This window comes from Gastrolobium bilobum, unplaced genomic scaffold, assembly GCF_033153095.1.
Source record: "Gastrolobium bilobum isolate Gb01-03AN ecotype WA unplaced genomic scaffold, APGP_CSIRO_Gbil_v1 utg10474, whole genome shotgun sequence".
NCBI lineage: Eukaryota > Viridiplantae > Streptophyta > Magnoliopsida > Fabales > Fabaceae > Gastrolobium > Gastrolobium bilobum.
The window spans coordinates 309,941-324,141 of NW_026897746.1; the positions used below are offsets into that span (position 1 = coordinate 309,941).

The window sequence follows — 14,201 nt, forward strand, 5'->3', positions numbered from 1 at the left end:
CTACGGTTCTAAGCAGGGGAAATGTTTGGAAGAGCAGTTGCATCTGAAATGAAATGTATGAGAATTATGTTTCCATATCCAAGCAATTGCTTCGATTGCATTGAATAAATGGTTACAAGAACACCTAAACAAGCAGAATTAAAAGTTACTCCAAATGGCAATTGCAGGGATATCCTAATCTGTTACTAAAATCTAGTCCTAGCCTGTCAATTGAGCAATAGATTCATAGTTCATCAACAATGTTAAGTAACATCAATTACACTTGCTATCAACGACTCTTCTTTGCGGCATGACCGGTCTTTCGCTTGTGACGGCTGAAATCAGAAACAAATCTAAACGTTTGCCCACACCCTGGCTCAGCACAAACATAAGGACGAGCACCGGTGTGGACTCGAATATGTTCAGTACGAGCCCATGCCCACTTGAAAGTCATCTTGCACCCCTTCCAAGGGCACTTCAGGGGGCGCGCATCCTCATGAACTCGACGATGCTGCACCAGATACTTGTGTGAGAAAAACTTCTTTCCGCATCCTTTCACAGGGCAGATATTTTTCTTATGATGCATCAGCTCCTGTTTAGACCCAAAACTCATGGTACACCCATCAATGTCACATTGGAATTCTGCTTCCTCATCCTTCATTTTGGTATTGCCCGCTGAAACCTTTGCAGCTGGAGCATTCTTCACCTTTTTCCTTCTGGTTTCCTTTTCTTTTGATTTTCCTCCAGACTCCTCCTGAATTTTTGGGACTCTCTTCCTAAGGCGTGTGCTAGGTCCACCATCTTCCTCCTCTTCAATATGTAAAGTAAATTCTCCGGAGTTACCAGATTGATTATTCCACACACGATGCTGCTGCTTCATTTGCCGAGGAGCCTTTGATTTCATTAGCATATTGGCACCTCGTTTCATAGGTTGGGATGTCTGGTTTCTCACACGGAGTGGTTTCGCTTGTTTCATTTGTTTAAGAGTCTCTGATTTAGATTGCTTACTTCGAAGAGTCTTCCTGTGCTGCTGATGAGAATCATCCTTCATTTGATCATCTGAATCAATATTGTCTTCATCCATGCATCTAGCTTGCTTCCTTTTAGGAGTTCTATGCAGCAGATGAGAATTATTTTCAGCTGATTCATCCATAACTTCTCTATCACTGCATTTGTTTCGCCTTCTCCTAGGAACACTCTTTTGGGGTTTCTGAAATTGATCCTCCAACTGGTCATCAGACATCACATCTTCCCCAGCAACACATTTGGATTGCCTGTTTTTAGGAATCCTTCTTCGATACTTGTGATAATGGCCCTCCAGTTGGTCATCAGATATAATATTCTCTCCGGTAAGGTATTTGTCTTGCCTGCTTTTAGGATTCCTCCGCTGCTGCTTCTGCATGTGGTGTTCCAGTTGGTCATCATCAGATATCACTGAATCTTTTTCAGAAAGGTATTTGCGTTGCCTGCTTTTAGATATCCTCCTTTGCTGCTTCTGAAAATAAACCTCTGTTTGATCATCGGATATCACATCTTCTTCGGCAATGTATTGATCATACTTGCTTTTAGGAGTCTTTCTATGCAACTGAGGAGAACCAACATCCAATGAATCCTCTGAACTTGCTTCTTGCTTGTTGCCCATCTCTCTCCTGTGAGGCCAATCAGAATCATAGTCCATTGTATCATCTGAAACCACATCACAGTCAATAAACTTAGCTTCCTTGGCATTAACCTTCCTCCGATGCTGTATATGAGAATTATCATCCAGCGAATCATCTGAAACTGCATCACTTTCAATGCATTTTGTATGCCTGCTTATAGACTTTCTATGATGCTGCAGAGAAGAATAATCCCCTTCTGAAGCAGTACCATCTCCCTCAATATGCCTGGTTCGCTTCCTTCCAAGAATCCTCCTTTGATCTTGATTGGATTTATCTTCAATCGAATTATCTGAAAGCCAATCTCTCTCGGCAAAGCTTCCTTCCCTGGCTCCTCCGCTCTCTACTGTCACTTTCCTTTTCCTACCAGATTTTCTAATCATCGTATTGCTTTTGTGGATAATTTCTGATCTCTCAATTTTCTCATCAGGTAATGGCCACCCATGTAAGCTTTTCTCATCCTCAACATCTTCAGAATCTCTATTTGCTAAAAGGGGATGGACTTGATTGGACATCCAAACTTTACCACACCATTTCCCAGCAACTACCTTTTTCTGCCTGTTGGCCCTTCTCTGATAGACCTTAGGTTCTGTGGGTGAGCTTGCTGGAGAGCTACGACCAAATACATAATATATAACTGAATTGTAAGCCATCTGCTTACTATAAAGTGGAGAGTGGCTAAGACTGGCACTATAAAAGAGATTGATTCCCAGCTTTACAGCCCAGTCCCCATTCCCGGGAGTAGCTTCTTCACTATCCAGAGCTGATTGGATCCTCTCCTCATCTTCCTTATCAGCATGCCTGTATGCAGTATTCTTCCACATATGATCAATCCCCAGTTCTTCTGCCACAAACTTAGCTTCAGCCTCTATCTTTGGATAATCTGTAGAAATAAGTAAATCATGAATGATGTTCAAGGCGAGGAATACCAATAACAATATACTATAAACACTAGTCATCATAATCCTATAAAGATGTAAAAAACGCTGATAAAGATCAAAAGTTAATCAGTAGCAATGATATGCCCAATTACTATTCCTGCATGACAATTATATATAAATACTGATTCAAATCAGAAAGAAACATCATTGATGTTCTGAATTGTAAATGGATTTTTTTTTTGTTTCTAATTATAATCATAGCTGGAAAATCATAAACTAAATGTGTTCACGTAAAACTTGAAATATGAGAACATGCATTGCTCATGCCGATTTATAGACATCACACAATACCTTCGTACAAGTATGTCTTCAAGGAAAATGGATCAGAAAGAAACATCATTGATGTTCTGACTTGTGAATGGATTTTGTTACTTCTAATTCTAATCATAGCTGGAAAATCATAAACTAAATGTTTTCACCCAAGACTTGAAATATGGGAACAAGCAATATTCGAGTTTCCTGCTTTGTTCATGCAGATTTATAGACATCACACAATACCTTCGTACAAGTCTATGTCTTCAATACTGATATGGATTTTTCATATCAGTATATTTGGGGGGGGGGGGGGGGGGGGGGGAACCACTCACTTTCCTACCTTGCAACCTAAACTGAACATAACTTCCACCACAAGACTCTCATGTTTAATGTCCAAGGTTCCCTTGAACAAGTGTTTACTCTTGAAGAAAAACAAAGAGGAAAAAAAGCAGAGGCAGGGTGTTTTTAGTTTTTTCAAATGAACTTGGACATACACAACAAGTACAAAATATGTTCCTTTATTTAGAAAAGAACTGAAGGGTAAAAGTAAATCAATCAATCACCAGACCTGGATGACACAGGAGCAATATGTGCGCCCCTCCTATTGGGCGAAGTTGCTGCTCAGCTTCTGCAGCATGCTCTAGACAGAAGACATGCATTCTGGATGAGTCTTCATCAGATGGTGGCACCAATGAAACATTTTTATTATCAATGGGAATCACAGCCTGGCCCAACAATGATGTTTTAGCATCATGAGCATCTTGGGAACAATTCAAAGTGGAATGAGGCACTGCCCTAGAATTTTTTAATGCAACCCCTGAAGTGGTGTCATAATCTTCTGACTTAACAGAGTGGTCTAAAGGGCTCATAATGCGCTCAACTCTCTTATGCATATAATACTCATAAGGAATGGCATTCCCTGTATCAAGTCTAACTATGGGACTAGCATGACAATCTTGAAAATGAGAAGGCAAAAAAGATATCTCCTGAGATCTACTTGCTGGTGGATGGTTTACACCATCAACTGCAATATCTGAGTCACCCTGATCTTCCTCAGAATCAGAAGAATTCCCATATGCTGAAGCCAACAACGAAAGAGCCGTATTCCCTATTTTTCTTTCAGTATTTAAAGCCTCCTTATAATTTTGATCAGCAATCTTTGTCTGGTGTTCAACAGATTGAACAGGAGCATCAGATAAATCATTTCGGGCAATCTGTTTTGTCCATCCTGCATGATGGAACAAAATGTGTCACTAGTTTTACCGTGGTCAAGGAAGGTTGAAGCTGAAAATTTATATGCAGAAAACTTTTGAGATAAAGCAAAGGAGATATAAAAGGCATTTAATTGCTTAGATAACTAAGTTGCTTCATTTCTTTTGCACACCATAAGGGCTTTGCATATGCATTAATGCCTATTACTGCTCTCCATTCATGTAAATAATGACAAGAACACTATAAGGTTCTGCATTCAAGAGTTAAATATACAACCAATCACTCAACCATCTCCCTGGTTTACAAGAGCACCACAGAATACATACCAGCCATCAGGATCCCAAATAAGTCCCAAGAGACAATAAGAGAAAATTGGAAACAGAAGATACATAAAGATGTAGACTAAAGCCCAGACTACTAGCCACTGGTTAATTTAAGATACAATCGTTTTGACAAAAGGAAATATTGGTTTCAAAGAAAAAAAGAAAAAGAAAATAGATGAAGTGATTACTGTTTCCAAACAGAATAAAGTGGTAACAGAAAAATATCTTACCAAGCCATAACTAAAAAAGACAAGACAAGACAAGAACTTTTACCAAAACTCAGCAGTGTTGAGATATATAGTCCCACATTGGTTGTATGTGCAACTAATGTGGAGTTTATAAGGCCTTGAGCACTCCCACCCTTTGAGCTAGCTTTTGGGGTGGTGTATCCCAAGGTTCTTTACATGGTATCAGAGCTTTAGTGACTACAAGGTCACAAGTTTGATTCTCACCGCCCCCACTTTAAGGTAGAATTAAAATAAAAAGCACAAAAAGGTAAACCAAAAATTGGGCCTGTGCAATTTCACGCTTCTAGCCCAAAGGGCTCTTGCGTGAGGGGGCGTGTTGAGATATATAGTCCCACATTGGTTGTATGTGCAACTAATGTGGAGTTTATAAGGCCTTGAGCACTCCCACCATTTGAGCTAGCTTTTGGGGTGGTGTATCCCAAGGTTCTTTACAAGCAGTAAAAAATAATTGTCTATTACTCTCTTGATTAGTAAACTTTAGGAAGTATCTCCCGTTTAGCCTATTACTCGTCAACTCTTGAACTTGAACCAAAAATGATAAGAGTAACAAATATTAAACCCCAAAAACAAATGCAGGGACTGAAAAAGGATAGATCCAGCTTATGCCAATGCAGAGCCAGGTCATATCACACAGGTACAGCATTTGTGTTTCTGTTCTACAGTAGGAAGTTATCAGGACAGGCTGTCCACGAAGCTCAGCTTTTACACAGAGAAAGACGCTGACCAAATAAAAAGTCATATTTCCCTAAGTATGGCACAATTGCCTAAAAAGTACCTACAACAAGGATGTGTAGTCATTACTGATATTTGATCATATCTGAAGAAAGCCAAAAAAACAGTTTTTGACTACAATATGAGGCTAAATAAATAGAACCTGCCTGTATATGTGCTCGGCTTGGGAATAGTTGCATCTTCATGGGCAACGGTAAATTTATTGCTAGTTACTCCAGAACCAACAATCCAATCATTAAAGAAGCTACAATCAGCTGACATAAGATATCTAGCTGCTGGTTCTCTAGGCTGTACAATAGCAGCGCAGGCGAAGCTTAATATTCCACACGTGACACATGAAAATAATCTCTGATCTGACAATCCATCTCCTTGACTTGTTTCTCTTCCAGTGTCCTTTTCCAGTGTCTTTGAACTCGAAGTGCATATGTTATCATTCCCTCTAAATGAAGAAATCCTGTTCCTTTCACACAAAGTAGCAAACTTTTCTTTTACGGAATAAAAACCTTTTACTTGCTTCATTCCATGATTCTTGTTGAACACCAGATCATCAGAAATAAAACCTTTTGAGGAATTCGTTCCCTCAGAATTGCATGCATTGAGGGAAAACTCAGGGTTCACTTTTAGTTGTCGGGATCCAACACGTAATTTTGAGCAAACAGAAAAGTCAGAAGAGCTTTGAGGAAGAAGTACTACAGCAGATCCTTTGCTGAGTTCATGAAGCAGATCATTGTTCTGTAATACGTCCTGTACAAATAATTCTTTAATTACAGTTTCTCCTTCAACCTTTCTCTTATCTTTAAGTCGAGAACTCCGAGGTTTAGCGCTGATGCCTCCAGGGATTCTGTATTGAGAATGAAGAATATTTACCGGGTAAATATATTATAACAGCTCATATTTTCAACAGAATCTTCGAATTTGTGCCATGAAAAAATCATATTAGTTGACATGAAATTCTCAAAAAGGAAAACCTAAAAAGTAATGGTCAGTATCAATAACTTATTCAGAATTTATATATATATATATATGTTAGATTATATCCAGTATGATTCATCCAGAGGCTTTTAATTTGTAGTATGCAATTACATCTTCATAAAGTCAATAACATATTGTTAATAATTGCAACAATCTACTCAAATGAATCGGGACCATTAAAAAAAGGAAAAAGAAAAGAAAAAATACTACAGGGGGAAGAAATAAGAAAGAAGCTCCAACTGGGGGAAGACAAACCTAGAACATAAAGCAAGACCAAGGTCATAAAGTAATTGGAAATGTGAAACCATGGGAGGATAATTAATTGAAGCCCTCCGAATAGCAGCATCTTTAGCAACCCTCAACCATTCAGGTGTTGCAATATTAGCTGCCTCTCCACAATTAAAGCCTACAAAGCATACATAAAAGGATTAGAAACATTCAAATATTGACAGAAACAATAATCACAAGCACAATCCATCTCCACCAAAAAAATAGAAAACATTTAAGCTGATAACCACATTCCTTGATTGTTAAGCGTCTTACCATGACTAAATCCTGTGTGATAGGCTCTTGGAAATGTCACAACAAATTCCCCAGCATTTTGCACTAACCTGATACAATGCAATTGAAACTTGAAGTAAAGATACATATACACATTCTCAATAATACACACAGAAAGAGAGAGAGAGAGAGAGTACAACCAGGGTGAGGATATAAAAAACAGATAAAGAAACAAAAAAGGAAACAGAGATAATCAAGCATGCAGGCAGCAGCAAGCCTGTCAAGTCTCCCTGCATAAACTGCCCTAGCAAAGCACTAGAGAGAAGCCATAAACAATGTACTAGCCTAAAGCAAATCCAGGGGCAAAGGGACTTCAACCAAATACACCACAGAGCAGCATAATCTCCTCACTGACACAAAATTATGGTTTCTCTAATTCCACCAAAACCTTCAAAGAACCATGAGAAACTGCTCCCAAGTGAAGAGGATATCCTGGCAAGTGAAGTAGCTCCAAAGGGGACAATGTAGATTGTTTTGGCTTAGGGTTATAATTCCAGCAAGGTTATACATGTCATTGCCACTGATCTTTAACAAGTTTAAAATTGAAATTGTTTCTAATAGGAATAAATAAAGCAGTAAACCAACAACAAAATTGGTAGTGTAGAAAGCATCCCAAAGATTTATATAAAGAAAGAGGACTACAAACTACAGTATGGCATAAGTAAAATTAAGTACCTGCAGCATGGAACACCTGCGCTGATAAACACTTCTGGCGACATCACTGTAGTTTTCTCACCAAGAATAGCAAAAGTAACTGTTGAAGAAAAAGAGTTTCCATGTAAGTTTTACAACATGTAGATCCACATACAATAAACATTAAAAAAAAAAAAAAGTATATCATTGTCTTAACCAGCCAAATGGACACCAACAAATGCCTTTGATCAGACAGAAACAATAAAACACAATACATCAAATCTAAAACAACCGAAGCAGAGGAAGAAGAACACAGAAAGCAAATACAAGGATCAAACAGAGACTTAGCCTAGGCAAACACAAACAGCATAGAAAGGGAAAGGTCATGTGAGGGTGCTGACAGCTTTGTTCAAGCAGGTGATTTTGTCATCTCCCAAGATTACAATTACAATTTCATTCACCCAATTAGAATTAATAAGAAAAGTAATCTCTCTGTAACCCTCATGAAGCCAATAGAAGTCAGTCATAATTAACAAAACAAGACAAACTTAAAAGAAGCTAAACATCCATAAAGTGCTCAAATTTGCATACACAGAGAAGAATTCAAAATGAGAAAATGCTAGTGGCGTGATTGAAAGTACCAACCAAGAGGGTTAATCTCTCCACCATATCCATGAACTCTAACGACTTCCTCGAACGCAACGGCAGCATCCCTGGGAACACCATACCAAGTCTTGGGAGCACCCAAATGAAGGTAATTCAAGCTATGCAAGTCATGGTCCTCAACATGCCAAGCGAACCAGCTGAACAACATAGCCACATAAACCATAGGGGAAGTAACACCAGGAATCTCCTCCTTCATAAATCTCAACAAAGAACCATTCGACCTAGAAACCCCTCTCATGTTCCAAGCAGTCTCACCAACGGTAACAACGCCCTCAGCAGCAGCACCACCACCACCACCTGAATCTCGCGCGTTCAGAGGACAAAACGCAGACCCTGGCATGTCGTTCGCGTACTCAACGGAAAACGGCTTGTCCACCGTGGCCTTCCAGTACAGCGTCTCAACTTCAAGCGGCGAAACGACAGCGTTCTTCTTTGATAACCCTTTTTTCTTGAGGTAGCTTTTCTCGAAGGCCTTGGCCTTTGCTTCGAAGTCGCGGAAGGAGTAGTTGTTGCCGCTGTGCCAGACCGGACGCCGGACCGGCTGGGGACGGCGGGGGCAGAACCCGATCTGCTGCTGGCGAGTCGTGAAGCTGGGCCGGGTCCGGTTCAGGTTCCCAATTGCGGTTTTCTTAGGGGAAGGTGGAACCGGTGGAATGATCTTGCAGATTCCGTAACGCGATGCCTCCTTCTCGATCTTGAAAATGTAGGCAATCGGATCTTGGAACTCGGCGAGGGTTGGCCGGTACTCCGGCGCCACCGGAAGCGATTTAAGCCACGGGAAAACCTCCTCCGAACCCGCCATTGTTACGATTTCGGGGGTTTCCTTACTTACTTTGCTTCTCTCATTCAATGCTCTGTTTTCCCAAATAGCAACTAACACAACCCAACCCAACCCCAACTTGTTCTTCTTCAGATTCCATGCTTCATTTTCTTTTCTTTTTTTCTTTTTTATTATTATTATTATTATTTATATCTCTTGAAGCATTTATTTAATTATTTTTTAACTTTTTCAGAATTGCTTTTGGCTTTTTAGGGGGGTTTTAATTGCTTGCTCTGTTTTCAATGTTACAGAGTAGAGAGTGTGTGAAGTGAAATGAAATGAATGGTGAAAAACTCTAAAAAAGGGGGAAATTTTTTGTTTTTGGGGGGCAGAGCACTCTGTGTGCACTGCCAGGGTGGGTTTGAGAGCTGAGATGTGTGAGTGGGGTTTGGAGGGGGGGTTTTTGCGGAAAATGGGCACGTTTTGCGGTGTTATTTACTGAAACTGCCATTGTTCGGTGTGCATTTTCTCTTTCCTATTAATCATATATCCGTTTTTGGCTTTGGCATTTTGTATTTGAGGATAACATATAAAATATGAGAAAAGTATTTGGGAAGACGGTGGGTGTTACTTTTGCAATTGCAACCGTGACCTGCCCTACTGTTATATTACAACCACTGTTTTATATTACAAACCACCCCTAGCCCCGAAAATATTTTCAGTAATACGGGGAGCATTGAATGTTAAGTATATCCTTTATTAAATATTGAAAAAGAGAATATAATTATAATATTAAAAAAGTATTTATCATTTTAAATAATATAATTTTATGTCATTTTGAATAAAATCATGTTATTCTGGTGTATTTTTTATTTTTTTTATTTTTTATTTTTTATAAAATTATGAAAAAAAGAAAATGCAGGAGAGAATATAAAAACATATCAAAATAATATAATTTCATTAAAAATGACATAAAATTATATCATTTAAATCACAAATATTTTTTTTCATAATAATATTTTTGTCTTTATAATTATTTTTTCTCATATTTCTTTCTCAAGTGAGCAGGTACTCTCGTAGCACTAAAAAAGTGCTCTCCTCACCCATCCTCAAGAGATTTTTTAAACTTTTAGTCCTTCAAAATCAACATCTAACCAAATATTATTAAAAGAGGAATTGAACTAATGAATATTATTATTATATTTATGTTTTCTCTTAATTATATGAATAATATTTTTTATTTGTTTGACCATTTTATTTGTTATATCCCTTATTTATTAAGAGAAAAATTATATTATTCTGAGTAAAATTGATTAAATTTAAATTTTGTGTTTTAAACATAAAAGTTAAATTACTGAATAATTAAAATTATATTTTTGTTTAGATCAATTTAATTTTAAATTGAGTCAAAACAAATTAATTTAATGCATTTTAGAATGAAACACCAGTTAGTCAAACGTATCATCTAACATAAATTGAACCTCTGTGCTCAAATTTTTATTATAATTGTTTTTTTAAAAGTTATGACATTATAGGTGATATTGTGGGATTTTCTAGTTCGGGAGACCCCTGATTCGACCTTAGGTCTAGGCCAGTGGAATAAGAAAATTACCCCGAGAGGTAAATGTGCCTTACCAGACAGACATGTGTCGTTATGTTTTTGGCAACTCATTGACTTAAGAATGATATAACTGATTATGCAGACAGTTTTATTTGATTTTTATGATGAAAATATCATGCAGATGAGCCCCAGCAACAACATATTAATCATTTCGGAGTCAACGCTGTTTTCGGAAGTGCGTATGCAATTATACATCTTTGGTCTGCTCCGATTTTTATACTTATTTATGTTTATTTTGTAGAAAAGGGAAAGGGGGAAAATAAGAAGGAAAAACAAGTAACCGTGGGGAAATTAGTAGTTTAAATTTACACAGCCAATTACAAGTAAACTATGAAGGAATTTCTCTGTTGTCTTTTTAGCATATAGGCATTATGCCCTTTGTTTCTTTTCAGCAGATACCTATCACATAGACAGTGAATCCAATTTATGCTCAATTATTATACAGACATTCACCTCTCATATATATATATATATATATATATATATAAGAATGGATTTTGTAGGGGAGTAGATCCTCTTATATATTATTTAACATAATCATATTATGTAAGAGGATTCTAACTAACCCAATGGTGCAGCTCAGTTGGTTCCTTGGCGTTGAGTTAGTGGGGTTGGACATGTGTTCGATTCCCCTGAATGCATTCTTGGGAGGGGGCTGAACCTTTAGCCATCACTGACCCCCGCACTCCGGATTAGTCCCATAGCCGGCTCAAAGAGTCGAAGCTTGTGGGGATACCGGAGGGAGCCAACTCGCCTCAAAGAGGTAATTAGGGTTGGGTAACTCCAAAAAAAAAAAAAAAAAAGAGGATTCTAACTATACAAGGGTGGATCAATGATAATAATGAAAAAAAGAAAAAAAATATTGGAATAAAAAATCATAAAATTATAGCAATTGATTTGTTAACGATGGTTAAAATCCTCAAAAACATATGAGAGGATATAAGTAGTGTTGGCAAAACGGGCCAACCCGACCCAACCCGCGTTTAACCCGAAAAAATAAGCCGGGTTAGGGTTGGCTCGAAAAAATAAAATAAAAAAAATTAAATTTCATTTATGCTGTAACTTCTAATTTTTTTTTCTAAATTATTAATTCATTCAATACAAAGACATTATACAGATAAACCATAGAAAATTTCTTTTTCATTTGGACTTGGACTTATTGACAGTTGACACCTCATTCACACGGTCACACATACTATAAAAAAGGTCCTTAATGCACGGTTTTGGACTTATTGGCAGCTGCAAGGTATTTTCATTTGGGTTTTTGAATTGGGATTTTAGGTTTTAGCTTTCTACTTTACCTTCATTAATTTTTATACTTTTATATTATAAAAACCATAACCCGCGAGCTAACCCGTTTGACCCGTGGGTTGGCTCGATTTTTTTCGAGCTGAAACGAGTCAGGCTGACTCGAGTTACTAACTCATTTTTCCTAATCCAACCCGGCTCATTTTAGCCGGGTTACGAGCCAACCCGATGGGTTGGCTCATTTTTGCCGAGCCTAGATATAAGTTTGAATCTCATTTTTATCATTTTATATATAAAAAGGGGAAAATATTTATCATTTTAAAGGATATAATCTTTTGTCATTTTAGATCCTAACCGTTGATTTCCGTCCATCAACGATTATAATTTATTGGGTCAAATTTATTATTAATTAATTAATAATTTTGACCCAATGAATTATAACCGTTGATTTACAAAAATCAACGGTTGAAATCTAAAATGATAAAAGATTATATCATATAAAAGGAAAAATGTTTTTCCCATAAAAAAAAGTATGGATCTAACAACCCTTTTATCAAATTTATTTTTCTATAATCGAAAGTTTAAGGGTATTCGTACTCTTCATTATTTACTTTTGTGAAATTCAATTTTACTAAGGGCATGTTTGGTGTACAATATAAGATAAAGTTTGATAGTATAAGGCCTGATTAAATTTTAATATTATCCAATATTTGGCATGATATTGTACAAGATAATATATAGTATAAGATAATAATCATCCAGTGTTTGGTAATGCACTGTATAATATTAGATAGGATAAAAATAAATATTTTTGACAAAAATACCATTTAATAAAGAATTTATATAATTATTTTAAATATGTCATATAATATTAATTTTTATAAAAATCTATTGATCGGTGTGTTTAAAAAATAAATTTTTATAAAAATAAAAATCTCTAATATTTTAAAAATTAATATATTACAAAAATTATTTTTTTTATATATTAAACTTAAGAATTGCACCGGTCAACGATATTAATTATCAACCCTTTATCAGACCTAATCACACTCCCCTTAGGCCTGATTAAATTATATATTATTTTGATGTATTAATAAATTCTATTGTATAAGCTTATATTATACAATGGTTATACCAAATAATGAAAAATATCATAACGTATAATATAAGCTTATACTATCAGACCTTATACATCACATCAAATTGGCACTAAGGGCTTATACTATCAGGTCTTAAGCGATACAGCATATCTTTGGTACTACAATAATAGGCATTCTTTTACTAAAAGTATGAAAAAGTGGAACTTAGGTGGCATTAATCATAAATACAAGGGAAGAATATGTAAAGTTAGTTATATTTTTTTTCTTACAACTTCAATAAATAATGTACGTAATCTTTTCTTTTCAGTACTATGGAGTTGGTTAAGTATATCCCCAATAGTTTGACTTCCACTCAGGTTCTCTTACTACAAGCAATTCTATCTATAAATAGTTGGTTAAGTCTCTTAAGTACATACTTTCTGAACCCTATTATTTTAGCTATTAGTTGCACACACCATGTCTTTCGGCCTTGAGCCTCTTCGTGCATAGTGATCTATCACCTATTGCGATGTTTCTTCCATAAACTCTTGCGAGCATACAAATCTCTTATCAATTACGACCATACGATCTACATTCATGATCCCCTCGGATGAATCATGATTATTTTTATTTTTGTCATTGGAAAAGTTTAATGAAACATATAATAATCTATAGACCAAAAATATATATATATAATAATCTAAATATTCTATTAAATATAATTACTTTCAATCATGCAAGTGAAATAAAACGTTTCATATATAGTTATAGAATTGTTTGATAATTACTTATTTCAAGCGAATGATAACATCCCCAACAAAATCTCATTATCGTACATAAACATTGCGGGACAACGACCAAAATGCCACACTATTCACAAAAAATTACTTGAATGCCACAGATCAGAATTTTTTCCCAAAATGCACATCACCTAACTCGCTACAACACCTGACGAATTAGGTGTGCACACATGGCAGCAGGTTCATGGCCGCGTAAGCCGCTGCACAGTGCAACAAGATTACGTGGCAGACAGCTTCTGCCCTAGCCTGCCACGCGACCTAAAATGCTAAGCAGCTTGGCGTGTTACTTGTCAGCTTTTCTGACACATGTCAAACTTGTTATGTTGCATAGCATATTATGTGACTCATTGTGCTGCATAGCATGTTACATGTTAGCTTTTATGACACATGGCCATACTCACTATGTTGAATAGCATATTATGTGTAAGCAGCCCATCAGTCCAGCGCTTTTGGTTTTATAAATTCACCACTTCCCTTCACATTTCATGCATGAGTGTGGTTGCTTTTTGTTTC

At 36.6% G+C, this 14,201-nt stretch overlaps 1 protein-coding gene across 1 annotated transcript; it reads right to left on the reverse strand.

Annotated features, from left to right (window-relative positions):
- Nucleotides 1–102: 102 nt before the first annotated feature.
- Nucleotides 103–8,982, reverse strand: LOC133309760 (lysine-specific demethylase JMJ705-like). Its single transcript, XM_061510562.1, has 7 exons — nt 8,160–8,982; nt 7,557–7,635; nt 6,864–6,931; nt 6,576–6,726; nt 5,495–6,189; nt 3,402–4,061; nt 103–2,520 (listed from the first exon to the last, which is right to left on the reverse strand). Exons 1-7 carry the CDS (start codon nt 8,980–8,982, stop codon nt 269–271), a joined length of 4,728 nt encoding a protein of 1,575 aa, XP_061366546.1. The 3' UTR covers nt 103–268.
- Nucleotides 8,983–14,201: the final 5,219 nt, after the last annotated feature.

Excerpts from the sequence above, each read along its gene's own strand:
- LOC133309760 (XM_061510562.1), bottom strand. The coding sequence starts at position 8,982 with ATGGCGGGTTCGGAGGAGGTTTTCCCGTGGCTTAAATCGCTTCCGGTG. Across the intron at positions 7,636-8,159 it reads TGGAGAGATTAACCCTCTTG|TTACTTTTGCTATTCTTGGT; the intron begins GTTGGTACTTTC and ends TTTCTTCAACAG. Across the intron at positions 6,190-6,575 it reads GGTCTTGCTTTATGTTCTAG|AATCCCTGGAGGCATCAGCG; the intron begins GTTTGTCTTCCC and ends TTCTCAATACAG.